This window comes from Oncorhynchus nerka, linkage group LG27 (assembly GCF_034236695.1).
Source record: "Oncorhynchus nerka isolate Pitt River linkage group LG27, Oner_Uvic_2.0, whole genome shotgun sequence".
NCBI classification, from domain to species: Eukaryota; Metazoa; Chordata; class Actinopteri; order Salmoniformes; family Salmonidae; genus Oncorhynchus; species Oncorhynchus nerka.
The window spans coordinates 1,150,480-1,167,661 of record NC_088422.1 but is presented as its reverse complement, the minus strand read 5'-3'; the positions used below and the strand labels follow the sequence as shown (position 1 = coordinate 1,167,661).

At 46.4% G+C, this 17,182-nt stretch overlaps 1 protein-coding gene across 1 annotated transcript in view; it reads right to left on the bottom strand.

Annotated features, from left to right (window-relative positions):
• LOC135565243 (mitogen-activated protein kinase 1) overlaps positions 1–14,991 on the bottom strand; it is a 120,770-nt gene extending 105,779 nt beyond the window's left edge. The window contains exon 1 of the mRNA XM_065011311.1: positions 14,607–14,991. Within this exon, the coding sequence (XP_064867383.1) occupies positions 14,607–14,752 (146 nt within the window). The 5' untranslated portion in view covers positions 14,753–14,991. The remainder of the gene's footprint in view (positions 1–14,606) is intronic.
• Between the last annotated feature and the right edge of the window lie 2,191 nt (positions 14,992–17,182).

Here is a 17,182-nt window from a genome sequence, read left to right as displayed (position 1 = left end):
GCCACAGCTGTCTAGGGGTAACAGGCCACAGCTGTCTAGGGGGCCACTGCTAGACAGTAGGGATAACAGAGACCCAGACAGCTAGTCTGGGGTCAGAGACCCAGACAGCTAGACAGTAGGGGTAACTGGGGACCCAGACAGCTGACAGTAGGGGGGCCCAGACAGCTAGACAGTAGGGATAACAGAGACCCTGACAGTAGGGGTAACAGAGACCCAGACAGCTAGTCTAGGGGGACCCAGACAGCTAGACAGTAGGGGTAACAGAGACCCAGACAGCTAGACAGTAGGGGTAACAGAGTCAGACAGCTAGACAGTAGGGATAACAGAGCCCAGACAGCTGACAGTAGGGATAACAGGACCCAGACAGCTAGACAGTAGGGGGCCAGACAGCTAGACAGTAGGGGTAACAGAGACCCAGATAGCTAGACAGTAGGGGGGCCAGACAGCTAGACAGTAGGGATAACAGAGACCCAGACAGCTGACAGTAGGGATAACAGAGACCCAGCTAGACTGTGACTAGACAGTAGGGGTAACAGAGCCAGACAGCTAGACAGTAGGGATAACAGAGAACCAGACAGCTAGACAGTGTCTGGAGGCCAGACAGCTAGACAGTAGGGATAACAGAGAACCAGACAGCTAGACAGTAGGGGTAACAGAGACCCAGACAGCTAGACAGTAGGGATAACAGAGACCCAGACAGTAGGGGTAACAGAGACCCAGACAGCTAGACAGTAGGGATAACAGAGGACAGCTGGGGGTAACAGAGACCCAGACAGCTAGACAGTAGGGATAACAGAGACCCAGACTGGGGGTAACAGAGACCCAGACAGCTAGACAGTAGGGGTAACAGAGACCCAGACTGCTGACAGTAGGGGTAACAGGACCCAGACAGCTAGACAGTAGGGATAACAGAGACCCAGACAGCTAGACAGTAGGGGTCAGAGACCCAGACAGCTAGACAGTAGGGGTAACAGAGACCCAGACAGCTAGACAGGGGGATAACAGAGACCCAGACAGCTAGACAGTAGGGGTAACAGAGACCCAGACAGCTAGACAGTAGGGATAACAGAGACCCAGACAGCTAGACAGTAGGGGTAACAGAGACCCAGACAGCTGGGGGACAGTAGGGGTAACAGAGACCCAGACAGCTAGACAGTAGGGGTAACAGAGACTGGGGACAGCTAGACAGTAGGGATAACAGAGACCCAGACAGTAGGGGTAACAGAGACCCAGACAGCTAGACAGTAGGGATAACAGAGACCCAGACAGCTAGACAGTAGGGGTAACAGAGACCCAGACAGCTAGACAGTAGGGGTAACAGAGACCCAGACAGCTAGACAGTAGGGGTAACAGAGACCCAGACAGCTAGACAGTAGGGGTAACAGAGACCCAGACAGCTAGACAGTAGGGATAACAGAGACCCAGACAGCTAGACAGTAGGGGTAACAGAGACCCAGACAGCTAGACAGTAGGGGTAACAGAGACCCAGACAGCTAGACAGTAGGGGTAACAGAGACCCAGACAGCTAGACAGTAGGGATAACAGAGACCCAGACAGCTAGACAGTAGGGGTAACAGAGACCCAGACAGCTAGACAGTAGGGGTAACAGAGACCCAGACAGCTAGACAGTAGGGATAACAGAGACCCAGACAGCAGGGATAACAGAGACCCAGACAGCTAGACAGTAGGGATAACAGAGACCCAGACAGCTAGACAGTAGGGGTAACAGAGACCCAGACAGCTAGACAGTAGGGATAACAGAGACCCAGACAGCTAGACAGTAGGGGTAACAGAGACCCAGACAGCTAGACAGTAGGGATAACAGAGACCCAGACAGCTAGACAGTAGGGATAACAGAGACCCAGACAGCTAGACAGTAGGGATAACAGAGACCCAGACAGCTAGACAGTAGGGGTAACAGAGACCCAGACAGCTAGACAGTAGGGATAACAGAGACCCAGACAGCTAGCAACACCAAGTCACATGATAAAGTGGACTCACTCTGTGTGCAGTAATGGTGTTGGTGATTGTTGAATGACTACCTCATCTGTGTACCCCACACATACCATTGTGACTCAAGCATATTTTTACTCCTGTACATATTTAGGCATGTCATAACAAAGGTGTTTAATACTTATTGACCCAAGACATTTCAGCTTTTCATTTGTCATTCATTTCTAAAAATTTAAAAATTAAATTCAACTTTGATATTATGGGGTATTGTGCGCAGGACATCCTAAACCAGTGTGACTCCTTCCTGTCTGTACAGACCAGCCTAAACCAGTGTGAATCCTTCCTGTATGTACAGGCCATCCTAAACCAGTGTGACTCCTTCCTGTCTGTACAGGCCATCCTAAACCAGTGTGACTCCTTCCTGTCTGTACAGACCAGCCTAAACCAGTGTGACTCCTTCCTGTCTGTACAGACCAGCCTAAACCAGTGTGACTCCTTCCTGTCTGTACAGACCAGCCTAAACCAGTGTGACTCCTTCCTGTCTGTACAGGCCATCCTAAACCAGTGTGACTCCTTCCTGTCTGTACAGACCAGCCTAAACCAGTGTGACTCCTTCCTGTCTGTACAGACCAGCCTAAACCAGTGTGACTCCTTCCTGTCTGTACAGACCATCCTAAACCAGTGTGACTCCTTCCTGTCTGTACAGACCAGCCTAAACCAGTGTGACTCCTTCCTGTCTGTACAGACCATCCTAAACCAGTGTGACTCCTTCCTGTCTGTACAGACCATCCTAAACCAGTGTGACTCCTTCCTGTCTGTACAGACCATCCTAAACCAGTGTGACTCCTTCCTGTCTGTACAGACCATCCTAAACCAGTGTGACTCCTTCCTGTCTGTACAGACCAGCCTAAACCAGTGTGAATCCTTCCTGTCTGTACAGACCATCCTAAACCAGTGTGAATCCTTCCTGTCTGTACAGACCAGCCTAAACCAGTGTGAATCCTTCCTGTCTGTACAGACCAGCCTAAACCAGTGTGACTCCTTCCTGTCTGTACAGACCAGCCTAAACCAGTGTGAATCCTTCCTGTCTGTACAGACCATCCTAAACCAGTGTGAATCCTTCCTGTCTGTACAGACCATCCTAAACCAGTGTGAATCCTTCCTGTCTGTACAGACCAGCCTAAACCAGTGTGACTCCTTCCTGTCTGTACAGACCAGCCTAAACCAGTGTGAATCCTTCCTGTCTGTACAGACCAGCCTAAACCAGTGTGAATCCTTCCTGTCTGTACAGACCAGCCTAAACCAGTGTGAATCCTTCCTGTCTGTACAGACCAGCCTAAACCAGTGTGAATCCTTCCTGTCTGTCTGTACAGACCAGCCTAAACCAGTGTGAATCCTTCCTGTCTGTACAGGCCATCCTAAACCAGTGTGAATCCTTCCTGTCTGTACAGACCAGCCTAAACCAGTGTGTGAATCCTTCCTGTCTGTACAGACCAGCCTAAACCAGTGTGACTCCTTCCTGTCTGTACAGACCAGCCTAAACCAGTGTGAATCCTTCCTGTCTGTACAGGCCATTAAACCAGTGTGAATCCTTCCTGTCTGTACAGACCATCCTAAACCAGTGTGAATCCTTCCTGTCTGTACAGACCAGCCTAAACCAGTGTGAATCCTTCCTGTCTGTACAGACCATCCTAAACCAGTGTGACTCCTTCCTGTCTGTACAGACCAGCCTAAACCAGTGTGAATCCTTCCTGTCTGTACAGGCCATCCTAAACCAGTGTGAATCCTTCCTGTCTACAGACCAGCCTAAACCAGTGTGAATCTTTCCCTGTACAGACCAGCCTAAACCAGTGTGACTCCTTCCTGTCTGTCTAAACCAGTGTGACTCCTTCCTCTCTAAACCAGTGTGAATCCTTCCTGTCTGTACTCACTCTCTCTCTCTACCCTGCTCCCTGCCTGCCTCTCTACCCTTGCATCCCTCTCTCTCTACCCTTCTCCCCTCTCTCTCTACCCTTCTCCCTCTCTCTCTCTACCCTTCTCCCTCTCTCTACCCTTCTCCCTCTCTCTACCCTTCTCCCCTCCTCTCTACCCTCTCTCCCTCTCTCTCTCTCTCTCCTCTCTCTCCCTGTCTCTCCTCTCTACCCTTCTCCCTCTCTCTCTCTCTACCCTTCTCCCTCTCTCTCTCTCTCTCTCTACCCTTCTCCCTCTCTCTCTCTACCCTTCTCCCTCTCTCTACCCTCTCCCTCTCTCTCTACCTCTCTCTCTACCCTTCTTCTCCCTCTCTCTCTACCCTTCTCCCTCTCTCTCTACCCTTCTCCCCCTCTACCCTCTTCTCCCCCTCTACCCTTCTCCCCTCTCTCCCCTTCTCCCCTCTCTACCCTTCTCCCCCTCTCTCGCTCTACCCTTCTCCCCCTCTCTCTCTACCCTTCTCCCTCTCTCTCTCTACCCTTCTCCCCCCTCTCTCTCTCTACCCTTCTCCCCCCTCTCTCTCTCTCTACCCTTCTCCCTCTCTCTCTACCCTTCTCTCTCTCTCTCTCTCTCTACCCTTCTCCCTCTCTCTCTCTACCCTTCTCCCTCTCTCTCTACCCTTCTCCCTCTCTCTCTCTACCCTTCTCCCCCTCTCTCGCTCTACCCTTCTCCCCCTCTCTCGCTCTACCCTTCTCCCTCTCTCTCTCTACCCTTCTCCCTCTCTCTCTCTACCCTTCTCTCCTCTCTACCCTTCTCCCTCTCTACCCTTCTCCCTCTCTACCCTTCTCCCTCTCTCCCGCTCTACCCTTCTCCCCTCTCTCGCTCTACCCTTCTCCCTCTCTCTCTCTACCCTTCTCCCTCTCTCTCTCTCTACCCTCTCTCTACCCTTCTCCCTCTCTCTCTCTCTCTACCCGTCTCCCTGTCTCCTCTCTCTCTCTCTCTACCCTTCTCTCCTCTCTCTCTACCCTTCTCCATCTCTCTCTCTCTCTACCCTTCTCCTCTCTCTCTCTCTACCCTTCTCTCTCTCTCTCTCTCTCTCTACCCTCTCTCTCTCTCTCTCTCTCTCTCTCTCTCTCTCTCTACCCTTCTCCCTCTCTCTCTCTTCTCTCTCTACCCTCTCTCCTCTCTCCCTCTCTACCCTTCTCTCCTCCTCTCTCTACCCTTCTCTCTCTCTCTCTCTACCCTTCTCCTCTCTCTCTCTACCCTTCTCCCTCTCCCTCTCTACCCTTCTCCTCTCTCTCTCTCTCTCTACCCTTCTCCCCCTCTCCCCCTCTCCCCTTCTCCCCCTCTCTCGCTCTACCCTTCTCCCCCTCTCTCGCTCTACCCTTCTCCCTCTCTACCCTTCTCCCTCTCTACCCTTCTCCCTCTCTACCCTTCTCCCTCTCTCTCTCTACCCTTCTCCATCTCTCTCTACCCTTCTCCCTCTCTCGCTCTACCCTTCTCCCTTCTCTCGCTCTACCCTTCTCCCCCTCTCTCGCTCTACCCTTCTCCCCTCTCTCGCTCTACCCTTCTCCCCCTCTCTCGCTCTACCCTTCCTCGCTCTACCCTTCTCCCTCCCTCGCTCTACCCTTCTCCCTCCCTCGCTCTACCCTTCTCCCTCCCTCGCTCTACCCTTCTCCCTCTACCCTTCTCCCTCTACCCTTCTCCCTCTACCCTTCTCCCTCTACCCTTCTCCCTCTACCCTTCTCCCTCTACCCTTCTCCCTCTACCCTTCTCCCTCTACCCTTCTCCCTCTACCCTCTCCCTCTCTCCCCTCTCTCGCTCTACCCTTCTCTCGCTCTACCCTTCTCTCGCTCTACCCTTCTCTCGCTCTACCCTTCTCCCTCTCTACCCTTCTCCCTCTCTACCCTTCTCCCTCTCTATCCCTCTCCTCTCTACCCTTCTCCCTCTCTCTCTCTACCCTTCTCCCTCTCTCTCTCTACCCTTCTCCCTCTCTCTCTCTACCCTTCTCCCTCTCTCTACCCTTCTCTCTCTCTCTACCCTTCTCCCTCTCTACCCTTCTCCCTCTCTCTCTCTACCCTTCTCTCTCTCTACCCTCTCTCTCTCTCTACCCTTCTCCCTCTCCCTCTCTACCCTTCTCCCTCTCCCTCTCTACCCTTCTCCCTCTCCCTCTCTACCCTTCTCTCTCTCTACCCTTCTCCTCTCTCTCTACCCTTCTCCCTCTCCCTCTCTACCCTTCTCCTCTCTACCCTTCTCCCTCTCCCTCTCTACCCTTCTCCCTCTCTACCCTTCTCCCTCTCCCTCTCTACCCTTCTCCCTCTCTCTCTCTACCCTTCTCCCTCTCTACCCTTCTCCCCCTCTCTCTCTCTACCCTTCTCCCTCTTTCTCCCGCCTCCTCACGGTACCTGAGACTAGAAGAACAGATGGGCCGTCTCACGGTACCTGAGACTAGAACAGATGGGCCTCCTCACGGTACCTGAGACTAGAAGAACAGATGGGCCTCCTCACGGTACCTGAGACTAGAAGAACAGATGGGCCTCCTCACGGTACCTGAGACTAGAAGAACAGATGGGCCTCCTCACGGTACCTGAGACTAGACCAGATGGGCCTCCTCACGGTACCTGAGACTAGAAGAACAGATGGGCCTCCTCACGGTACCTGAGACTAGAAGAATAGATGGGCCTCCTCACGGTACCTGAGACTAGAAGAATAGATGGGCCTCCTCTTCACGGTACCTGAGACTAGAACAGATGGGCCTCCTCACGGTACCTGAGACTAGAATAACAGATGGGCCGCCTCACGGTACCTGAGACTAGAAGAACAGATGGGCCTCCTCACGGTACCTGAGACTAGAAGAACAGATGGGCCTCCTCACGGTACCTGAGACTAGAAGAACAGATGGGCCGCCTCACGGTACCTGAGACTAGAAGAACAGATGGGCCTCCTCACGGAACCTGAGACTCCATTTGCTGACACCTCCCACTATTTCTCAATGAGCTAAAACACACACACTTTGTGGTTGTGTTTGTGTGAGAGAGACAGACTGCAAGTGACTTCACACTAACAATCTTGGTGGGACTTGCAGTGTATGATGTAGACTGCTATTGAGTGAGATTCTATTGACAGTAGATGACACATGTAGACTGCTATTGAGTGAGATTCTATTTACAGTAGATGACACATGTAGACTGCTATTGAGTGAGAGAGATTCTATTTACAGTAGATGACACATGTAGACTGCTCTCGAGTGAGATTCTATTTACAGTAGATGACACATGTCGACTGCTCTCGAGTGAGATTCTATTTACAGTAGATGACACATGTCGACTGCTATTGAGTGAGAGATTCTATTTACAGTAGATGACACATGTCGACTGCTATTGAGTGAGATTCTATTTACAGTAGATGACACATGTAGACTGCTCTCGAGTGAGATTCTATTGACAGTAGATGACACATGTAGACTGCTCTCGAGTAGAGGTCGACCGATTATAATTTTTTTCAAGGCCGATACCGATTATTGGAGGACCCAAAAGGCCGATACCGATTATTGGAGGACCCAAAAGGCCGATACCGATTAATCGGCCGATTTTTATTTATTTATTTAGCCTCAAATAAATAATGAAACACGTTCAATTTGGTTTAAATTATGCAAAAACAAAGTGTTGGAAAATAAATTAATATGTGCCAATATGCAATGTGTGCCATGTAAAAAAACTAATGTTTCAGTTCCTTGCTCAGAACATGAGAACATATGAAAGTTGGTGGTTCCTTTTAACATGAGTCTTCAATATCCCCAGGTAAGAGGTTTTAGGTTGTAGTTAATATAGTATTTATAGGACTATTTATCTCTATACCATTTGTATTTCATTAACCTTTGACTACTGGATGTTCTTATAGGCACTATAGTATTGCCAGTGTAACAGTATAGCTTCTGTCCCCCCCCTCGCCCCTACCTGGGCTCGAACCAGGAACACATCGACAACAGCCACACTCGAAGCATCGTTACCCATCGCTCCACAAAAGCCGCGGCCCTTGCAGCGCAAGGGGAATAACTAGTCCAAATCTAAAAGTGACTGATGTTTGAAACAGTATTAGCGCACACCCAGCTAATTAGCTAGCCATTTCACATTGGTTACACCAGCTATTAGGCTGATAGGCTTGAAGTCATAAACAGCGCGGTGCTTGAGAAGAGCTGCTGGCAAAAGGCACGAAAGTGCTGTTTGAATGAATGATTACGGGCCTGCTGCTGCTCAGTCAGACTGCTCTATCAAATCAGAATTAATTATAACATAATAACACACAGAAATACAAGCCTTTGGTCCTTAATATGGTCGAATCTGGGAACTATCATTTAGAAAACAAAACGTTTATTATTTCAGTGAAATACGGAACCGTTCTGTATTTTATCTAACGGGTGGCATCCCTAAGTCTAAATATTCTTGTTACAACCTTCAATGTTATTTCATAATTACGTAACATTCTGGCAAATTAGTTTGCAATGAGCCAGGCGGCCCAAACTGTTGCATATACCCTGACTCTGCGTGCAATGAACGCAAGAGAAATGACACAATTTCCCCTGGTTAATATTGCCTGCTAAACTGGATTAGTAGTTATAACTATTGATTATGATTGATTGTTTTTTATAAGATAAGTTTAATGCTAGCAAACCATTTGCCTTGGCTTCTACTGCATTCGCCTAACAGCCAGGCTCCTCGTGGAGTGCAATGGTTAGAGCGTTGGACTAGTTAACTAGTTAACAAGATTGGATCCCAAGAGCTGACAAGGTGAAAATCTCTCGTTCTGCCCCTGAACAAAGCAGTTAACCCACAGTTCCTGGGCCGTCATTGAAAATAAGAATGTGTTCTTAACTGACTTGCTTAGTTAAATAAATATATATAAAAAATAAAAATAAAATAAAAAATATATAATAATAATAATAATTAAAAATAAAGTAAATCGGAAATCGGCGCCCAAAATGAAATTGGTCATTCCGATTAATCGGTCGACCTCTACTCGAGTGAGATTCTATTTACAGTAGATGACACATGTAGACTGCTATTGAGTGAGATTCTATTTACAGTAGATGACACATGTAGACTGCTATTGAGTGAGATTCTATTTACAGTAGATGACACATGTAGACTGCTATTGAGTGAGATTCTATTTACAGTAGATGACACATGTAGACTGCTATTGAGTGAGATTCTATTGACAGTAGATGACACATGTAGACTGCTATTGAGTGAGATTCTATTTACAGTAGATGACAGACTGCTATTGTAGACTGCAGTAGATATTGAGTGAGAGATTCTATTTACAGTAGATGACACATGTAGACTGCTATTGAGTGAGAGATTCTATTTACAGTAGATGACACATGTAGACTGCTATTGAGTGAGATTCTATTTACAGTAGATGACACATGTAGACTGCTATTGAGTGAGATTCTATTTACAGTAGATGACACATGTCGACTGCTATTGAGAGAGATTCTATTTACAGTAGATGACACATGTAGACTGCTATTGAGTGAGATTCTATTTACAGTAGATGACACATGTCGACTGCTATTGAGAGAGAGATTCTATTTACATTCTAGATGTGATGTTACAAACCAGGTACTATATTACAGTGTCACTACTGTTTATGAAAAGTGAATGAATAACCACTTTCATAACACTACTGAGGTTTACAACTAGTCTAGTGGAGGAGAGAGAACTAGTAGCCGGTGGTGGTAATACACCATTAACGTGGGGTTTAACGGCAGTTGGCATCCGATCGAAGAAGGTGGTACAGAGCTGAATGCGGTTGCGTCACACCCTCCATTAGGGCTCCACACTTTCAGATCAAGCATTACACTGGCTCATACACTGGCCCTATACAAACGCCTTCTCGCATCAGCACCCTGATCACCATCTACAATCGATGTCAAGACAACGTGAACGACTGTCAATTCTGCAGTTGTATGTGTTTATTACCGAAACCAGCTTACCAGTAACTCTGAAAAAACGTTTAGAGTTTTCTTGAGAACTAGTTTAAGGCCTGTTGACAGATTAGGACATTTGATGAGGTTTTAAAAGAAGCATGCAGGCATTGAGTATTTATTTTCTTAAGAGGCAGACAGCTAGTATCAGCTTGAGCTGTGGTTATTTTTGATAAATCACTCAGTGATGGACATCGCTGACATGTTGGTTTAATGAAAAGTTAATCAAATTAAAAATACATTAATTGTCGAGTCAAAATGATAGGTTATATTTATTTGAAAAAACTGGGTGACATTAAAATCAAAAATGTGTCATATGCGCCGAAATAGTGCTGAAACACTTAATTAATGGAATACGAAATGTATCGGCGTTAGAGTTGGCAAAGCCTGGTTGACCCAAGATCAACAAGTAGCAAGAGCCTTCACTCACTGGACTAGAAGTAGCAAGAGCCTTCACTCACTGGACTAGAAGTAACAAGAGCCTTCACTCACTGGACTAGAAGTAACAAGAGCCTTCACTCACTGGACTAGACGTAACAAGAGCCTTCACTCACTGGACTAGAAGTAACAAGAGCCTTCACTCACTAGACGTAACAAGAGCCTTCACTCACTGGACTAGAAGTAACAAGAGCCTTCACTCACTGGACTAGACGTAACAAGAGCCTTCACTCACTGGACTAGAAGTAACAAGAGCCTTCACTCACTGGACTAGAAGTAACAAGAGCCTTCACTCACTGGACTAGAAGTAACAAGAGCCTTCACTCACTGGACTAGAAGTAACAAGAGCCTTCACTCACTGGACTAGAAGTACCAAGAGCCTTCACTCAACTAAGAGCCTTCACTCACTGGACTAGAAGTAACAAGAGCCTTCACTCACTGGACTAGAAGTAACAAGAGCCTTCACTCACTGGACTAGAAGTAACAAGAGCCTTCACTCACTGGACTAGAAGTAACAAGAGCCTTCACTCACTGGACTAGAAGTAACAAGAGCCTTCACTCACTGGACTAGAAGTAACAAGAGCCTTCACTCACTGGACTAGAAGTAACAAGAGCCTTCACTCACTGGACTAGAAGTAACAAGAGCCTTCACTCACTGGACTAGAAGTAGCAAGAGTCACTTCAAGAGCCTTCACTCACTGGACTAGAAGTAAAAGAGCCTTCACTCACTGGACTAGAAGTAACAAGAGCCTTCACTCACTGGACTACAAGAGTCACTGGACTAGAAGTAACAAGAGCCTTCACTCACTGGACTAGAAGTAACAAGAGCCTTCACTCACTGGACGAGAAGTAATAAGAGCCTTCACTCACTGGACTAGAAGTACCAAGAGACTTCACTCACTGGACTAGAAGTAACAAGAGCCTTCACTCACTGGACTAGACGTAACAAGAGCCTTCAGTCACTGGACTAGAAGTAGCAAGAGCCTTCACTCACTAGACTAGAAGTACCAAGAGCCTTCACTCACTAGACGTAACAAGAGCCTTCACTCACTGGACTAGAAGTAGCAAGAGCCTTCACTCACTAGACTAGAAGTACCAAGAGCCTTCACTCACTAGACGTAACAAGAGCCTTCACTCACTAGACGTAACAAGAGCCTTCACTCACTGGACTAGAAGTAGCAAGAGCCTTCACTCACTGGACTAGAAGTAACAAGAGCCTTCACTCACTGGACTAGAAGTAGCAAGAGCCTTCACTCACTGGACTAGAAGTAACAAGAGCCTTCACTCACTGGACTAGAAGTAACAAGAGCCTTCACTCACTGGACTAGAAGTACCAAGAGACTTCACTCACTGGACTAGAAGTACCAAGAGACTTCACTCACTGGACTAGAAGTAACAAGAGCCTTCACTCACTGGACTAGACGTAACAAGAGCCTTCAGTCACTGGACTAGAAGTAGCAAGAGCCTTCACTCACTAGACTAGAAGTACCAAGAGCCTTCACTCACTAGACGTAACAAGAGCCTTCACTCACTGGACTAGAAGTAGCAAGAGCCTTCACTCACTGGACTAGAAGTAGCAAGAGCCTTCACTCACTGGACTAGAAGTAACAAGAGCCTTCACTCACTGGACTAGAAGTAACAAGAGCCTTCACTCACTGGACTAGAAGTAACAAGTTAACTACTAGTTAACTACACATGATATTACTCGATATTTAATCTAGCGTGTCCTGCATTGCATATAATTTGACTGAGCGGTGGTAGGCAGAAGCAGGCGCGTAAACATTCATTCAAACAGCACTTTAGTGCCTTTTGCCAGCAGCTCTTTGTTGTGCGTCAAGCATTGCGCTGTTGATGACTTCAAGCCTATCAACTCCCGAGATGAGGCTGGTGAAGTGAAATGGCTGGCTAGTTAGCATGCGCTAATAGCGTTTCAAATGTCACTTGCTCTGAGCCTTGGGGTGGTTGTTTCCCTTGCTCTGCATGGGTAACGCTGCCTCGAGGGTGGCTGTTGTCATTGTGTTGCTGGTTCGAGCCCAGGGAGGAGCGAGGAGAGGGACGGAGGCTATACTGTTACACTGGCAATACTAAAGTGCCTATAAGAACATCTAATAGTCAAAGGTTAATGAAATACAAATGGTATAGAGGGAAATAGTCCTATAATAACTACAACCTAAACCTTCTTACCTGAGAATATTGGAAACTCATGTTAAAAGGAACCACCAACTTTCATATGTTCTCATGTTCTGAGCAAGGAACTGAAACGTTAGCTTTCTTACATGGCACATATTGCACTTTTACTTTCTTCTCCAACACTTTGTTTTTGCATTATTTAAACCAAATTGAGCACACTTCATTATTTATTTGAGGCTAAATAGATTTTATTGATGTATTATATTAAGTTAAAATAAGTGTTCATTCAGTATTGTTGTAATTGTCAATATTACAAATAAATGTTTAAAAATCGTCCGATTAATCGGTATCTGCTTTTTTTGGTCCGCCAATAAATCGGTATAGGCGTTGAAAAAAATCATATTTCGGTCAACCTCTAGTAGCAAGAGCCTTCACTCACTGGACTAGAAGTAGCAAGAGCCTTCACTCACTGGACTAGAAGTAACAAGAGCCTTCACTCACTAGACTAGAAGTAGCAAGAGCCTTCACTCACTGGACTAGAAGTAGCAAGAGCCTTCACTCACTGGACTAGACGTAACAAGAGCCTTCACTCACTGGACTAGACGTAACAAGAGCCTTCACTCACTGGACTAGAAGTAACAAGAGCCTTCACTCACTGGACTAGAAGTAGCAAGAGCCTTCACTCACTGGACTAGAAGTAGCAAGAGCCTTCACTCACTGGACTAGACGTAACAAGAGCCTTCACTCACTGGACTAGAAGTAACAAGAGCCTTCACTCACTGGACTAGAAGTAACAAGAGCCTTCACTCACTACACTAGATGTAACAAGAGCCTTCACTCACTAGACGTAACAAGAGCCTTCACTCACTAGACTAGAAGTAACAAGAGCCTTCACTCACTGGACTAGAAGTAACCAGAGCCTTCACTCACTGGACTAGAAGTAACAAGATCCTTCACTCACTGGACTAGAAGTACCAAGAGCCTTCACTCACTGGACTAGAAGTAGCAAGAGCCTTCACTCACTAGACTAGAAGTAACAAGATCCTTCACTCACTGGACTAGAAGTAACAAGAGCCTTCACTCACTGGACTAGAAGTAACAAGAGCCTTCACTCACTGGACTAGAAGTAACAAGAGCCTTCACTCACTGGACTAGAAGTAAACAAGAGCCTTCACTCACTGGACGTAACAAGAGCCTTCACTCACTAGACGTAACAAGAGCCTTCACTCACTAGACGTAACAAGAGCCTTCACTCACTGGACGTAACAAGAGCCTTCACTCACTGGACGTAACAAGAGCCTTCACTCACTAGACGTAACAAGATCCTTCACTCACTGGACGTAACAAGAGCCTTCACTCACTAGACGTAACAAGAGCCTTCACTCACTAGACGTAACAAGAGCCTTCACTTACTGGACGTAACAAGATCCTTCACTCACTGGACTAGACGTAACAAGAGCCTTCACTCACTGGACTAGAAGTAGCAAGAGCCTTCACTCACTGGACGTAACAAGAGCCTTCACTCACTGGACTAGAAGTACCAAGAGCCTTCACTCACTGGACTAGAAGTAACAAGAGCCTTCACTCACTGGACTAGAAGTAGCAAGAGCCTTCACTCACTAGACGTAACAAGAGCCTTCACTCACTGGACTAGAAGTAACAAGAGCCTTCACTCACTGGACTAGAAATAACAAGAGCCTTCACTCACTGGACTAGAAATAACAAGAGCCTTCACTCACTGGACTAGAAGTAACAAGAGCCTTCACTCACTGGACGTAACAAGAGCCTTCACTCACTAGACGTAACAAGAGCCTTCACTCACTAGACTAGAAGTAGCAAGAGCCTTCACTCACTGGACTAGAAGTAGCAAGAGCCTTCACTCACTGGACTAGAAGTAGCAAGAGCCTTCACTCACTGGACTAGAAGTAGCAAGAGCCTTCACTCACTGGACTAGAAGTAGCAAGAGCCTTCACTCACTGGACTAGAAATAACAAGAGCCTTCACTCACTGGACTAAAGGCACAATATCAACACAGCAACAAATGTATCAAAACCAGAGATTCCATGTTACAATGTGTCAGTAAAGATATGAGTTAGGCAGATAATTCTAGACAGTCTACAAAGTATGAACGTCAGTAACGATGAGAGGCTACATGTCTGCCTTTATGGTATGCTACGGAAATATTTCTTACCACACCATTCCATAGGCGCCCTCGCCAATATAGGAGAGATTGTGGTAGCGAGGGCCGACATCGAAGGCCTGTCCTCGGACTAACTCAGCGCCAGATCCGGGGTTGGGGCCGCTGCCAGCACTGGCAGATACTGCTGCTGTCGCCATTGTGAAAACTAGCTGTATTTTTAACACGTTCTCCACAGCCAAAAAGAAAGGGAAAATACGAAAAGTCACCGCTGTAATAACGTTATATAACACAGTGAGACTTTATGAAGTCCTCAGTAACGGCGAAAGAGAGTAAGAAAAGTAATTTGTCCGCTCCTCGGCGCTATAACGTGTACAAAGCCTGATTCCACTGACTGCAGTCTGCTAGCTACTGCAAGAGCATGGGTGTATTCATTTACGCCGATTCTGTTGCGACATTTTTGGTCTGTTGCAAAACCTTTTGCAACAGAAAGCGTTTACTCCCAACGTAAAACGTTTTGCAACGAAAACGAGGGCTTCTATTTGACACATTCAGGTAGGCCCCTCCCCGTTTCCTTCCGTTTGCTCTGTTTGCTTCTTACACGCGGTAAACGGTTTCCGTTGCAAGACGTAATGAATACACAGAGCTGAGCCGAGGCTGCTGCAGGAAATAACGGAGTGCGTCATGTGATCAAGGAAGCAAGACAAGATCGACAACCTCGCTGTGAGAAGATCTTTAACATCACCCGGATAAATCTAACTCATTATAACACAAATTACCCTTGTCTACAGATTATGCCCATGAGGATGAAGATTACTAGGCACAACCCTTTAGGATAATATCAGATATTCTTACATGCAGGTCTATATTTATTGCATGACTGCAAATTATAGATTGACATGAATTGCCTACAACCACTGTTGTCCATAATGAGTATGTATTATTGTGGATTATCATGACGATAATCTGAGATTATTGAATCATTATGAGGGGTTAATCTCTGATCTTCAGATTGAGGCAGTTGGCAGTTCCTGGAGTGCGGTGCCAGGAAAATAACCTCTCACTCAACGTCAACAAAACAAAGGAGCTGATCGTGGACTTCAGGAAACAGCAGAGGGTGCAGCCCCCCTATCTACATCAACCGGACCGCAGTGGAGAAGGTGGAAAGCTTAAAATTCCTCTGTGTACACATCACGGACAAACTGAAATGGTCCACCCACACAAACAATGTGGTGAAGAATGCGCAACAGCGCTTCTTCAACCTCAGGAGGTTGAAGAAATGTGTCTTGGCACCTAAAACCCTCACAAACTTTTACAGATGCACAATTGAGAGCATCCTGTCGGGCTATATCACCGTCTGGTAGGGCAACTGTCCAACTCATCCCCAGGGGCAAACTACCTGCCCTCCAGGACACCTACAGCACCCGATGTCACAGGAAGGCCAAAAAGATCATCAAGGACAACAACCACCCAAGCCACTGCCTGTTCATTTTGTGCTATCTGCGACTAAATTGGAAAACAAACAGAAAGGTAGAAGAATGGATGTGGTCAAAGTCACAGGTATTGTGGTTGTTTGTGCAATGGTCATTATGGCCAAACAGTTCTATTTTTGTTTCATCAGACCAGAGGACATTTCTCCACAATGTATGATCTTTGTCCCCATGTGCAGTTGCAAACCGTAGTCTGGCTTTTTTATGGTGGTTTTGGATCAGTGGCTTCTTCCTTGCTGAGCGGCCTTTCAGGTTATGTCGATATAGGACTCATTTCACTGTGGATATAGATACTTTTACCTGTTTCCTCCAACATCTTCACAAGGTCCTTTGTTGTTGTTCTGGGATTGATTTGCACTTTTCACACCAAAGTACATTCATCTCTAGGAGACAGAACGCATCTACGTCCTGAGCGGTATGACGGCTGCGTGGTCCCATGGTGTTTATACTTGCGCGCTATTGTTTGTACAGATAAACATGATACCTTCAGGTGTTTGGAAATTGCCCCAAGGATGAACCAGACTTGTGGAAGTCTACCATTTTTTTCTGAGGTCTTGGCTGATTTCTTTTGATTTTCCCATGATGTCAAGCAAAGAGGCACTGAGTTTGAAAGTAGTAGGCCTTGAAAGACATCCACAGGTACACCTCCAATTGACTCAATTAGCCTATCAGAAGCTTCTAAAGCCATGACATCATTTTCTGGAATTTTCCAAGCTGTTTTCAGGCACAGTCAACTTAATGTATGTAAACTTCTGACCCATTGGAATTGTGATACACTGAATTATAAGTGACATAATCTGTCTTTAAACAATTGTTGGAAAATCACTTGCGTCATGCACAAAGTAGATGTCCTAACCGACTTGCCAAAACTATAGTTTATTAACAAGACATTTGTGGAGTGGTTGAAAAACGAGTTAATGACTCCAACCTAAGTGTATGTAAACTTCAACTGTATATAGTATGGTGTGTACAGATAGTATAGACAGTATATTGATAGAAAGGTGTTTACAGCAGTAGTTATATAGGATGAGCCCTGACTAGAATACACTATATACATATGAAGTGGGTAAAACAGTAACCAGTGTGGGGCAGCAGCCTCTAAGGTGCAGGGTAGAGTAACCAGTGTTTAAACATGATTAA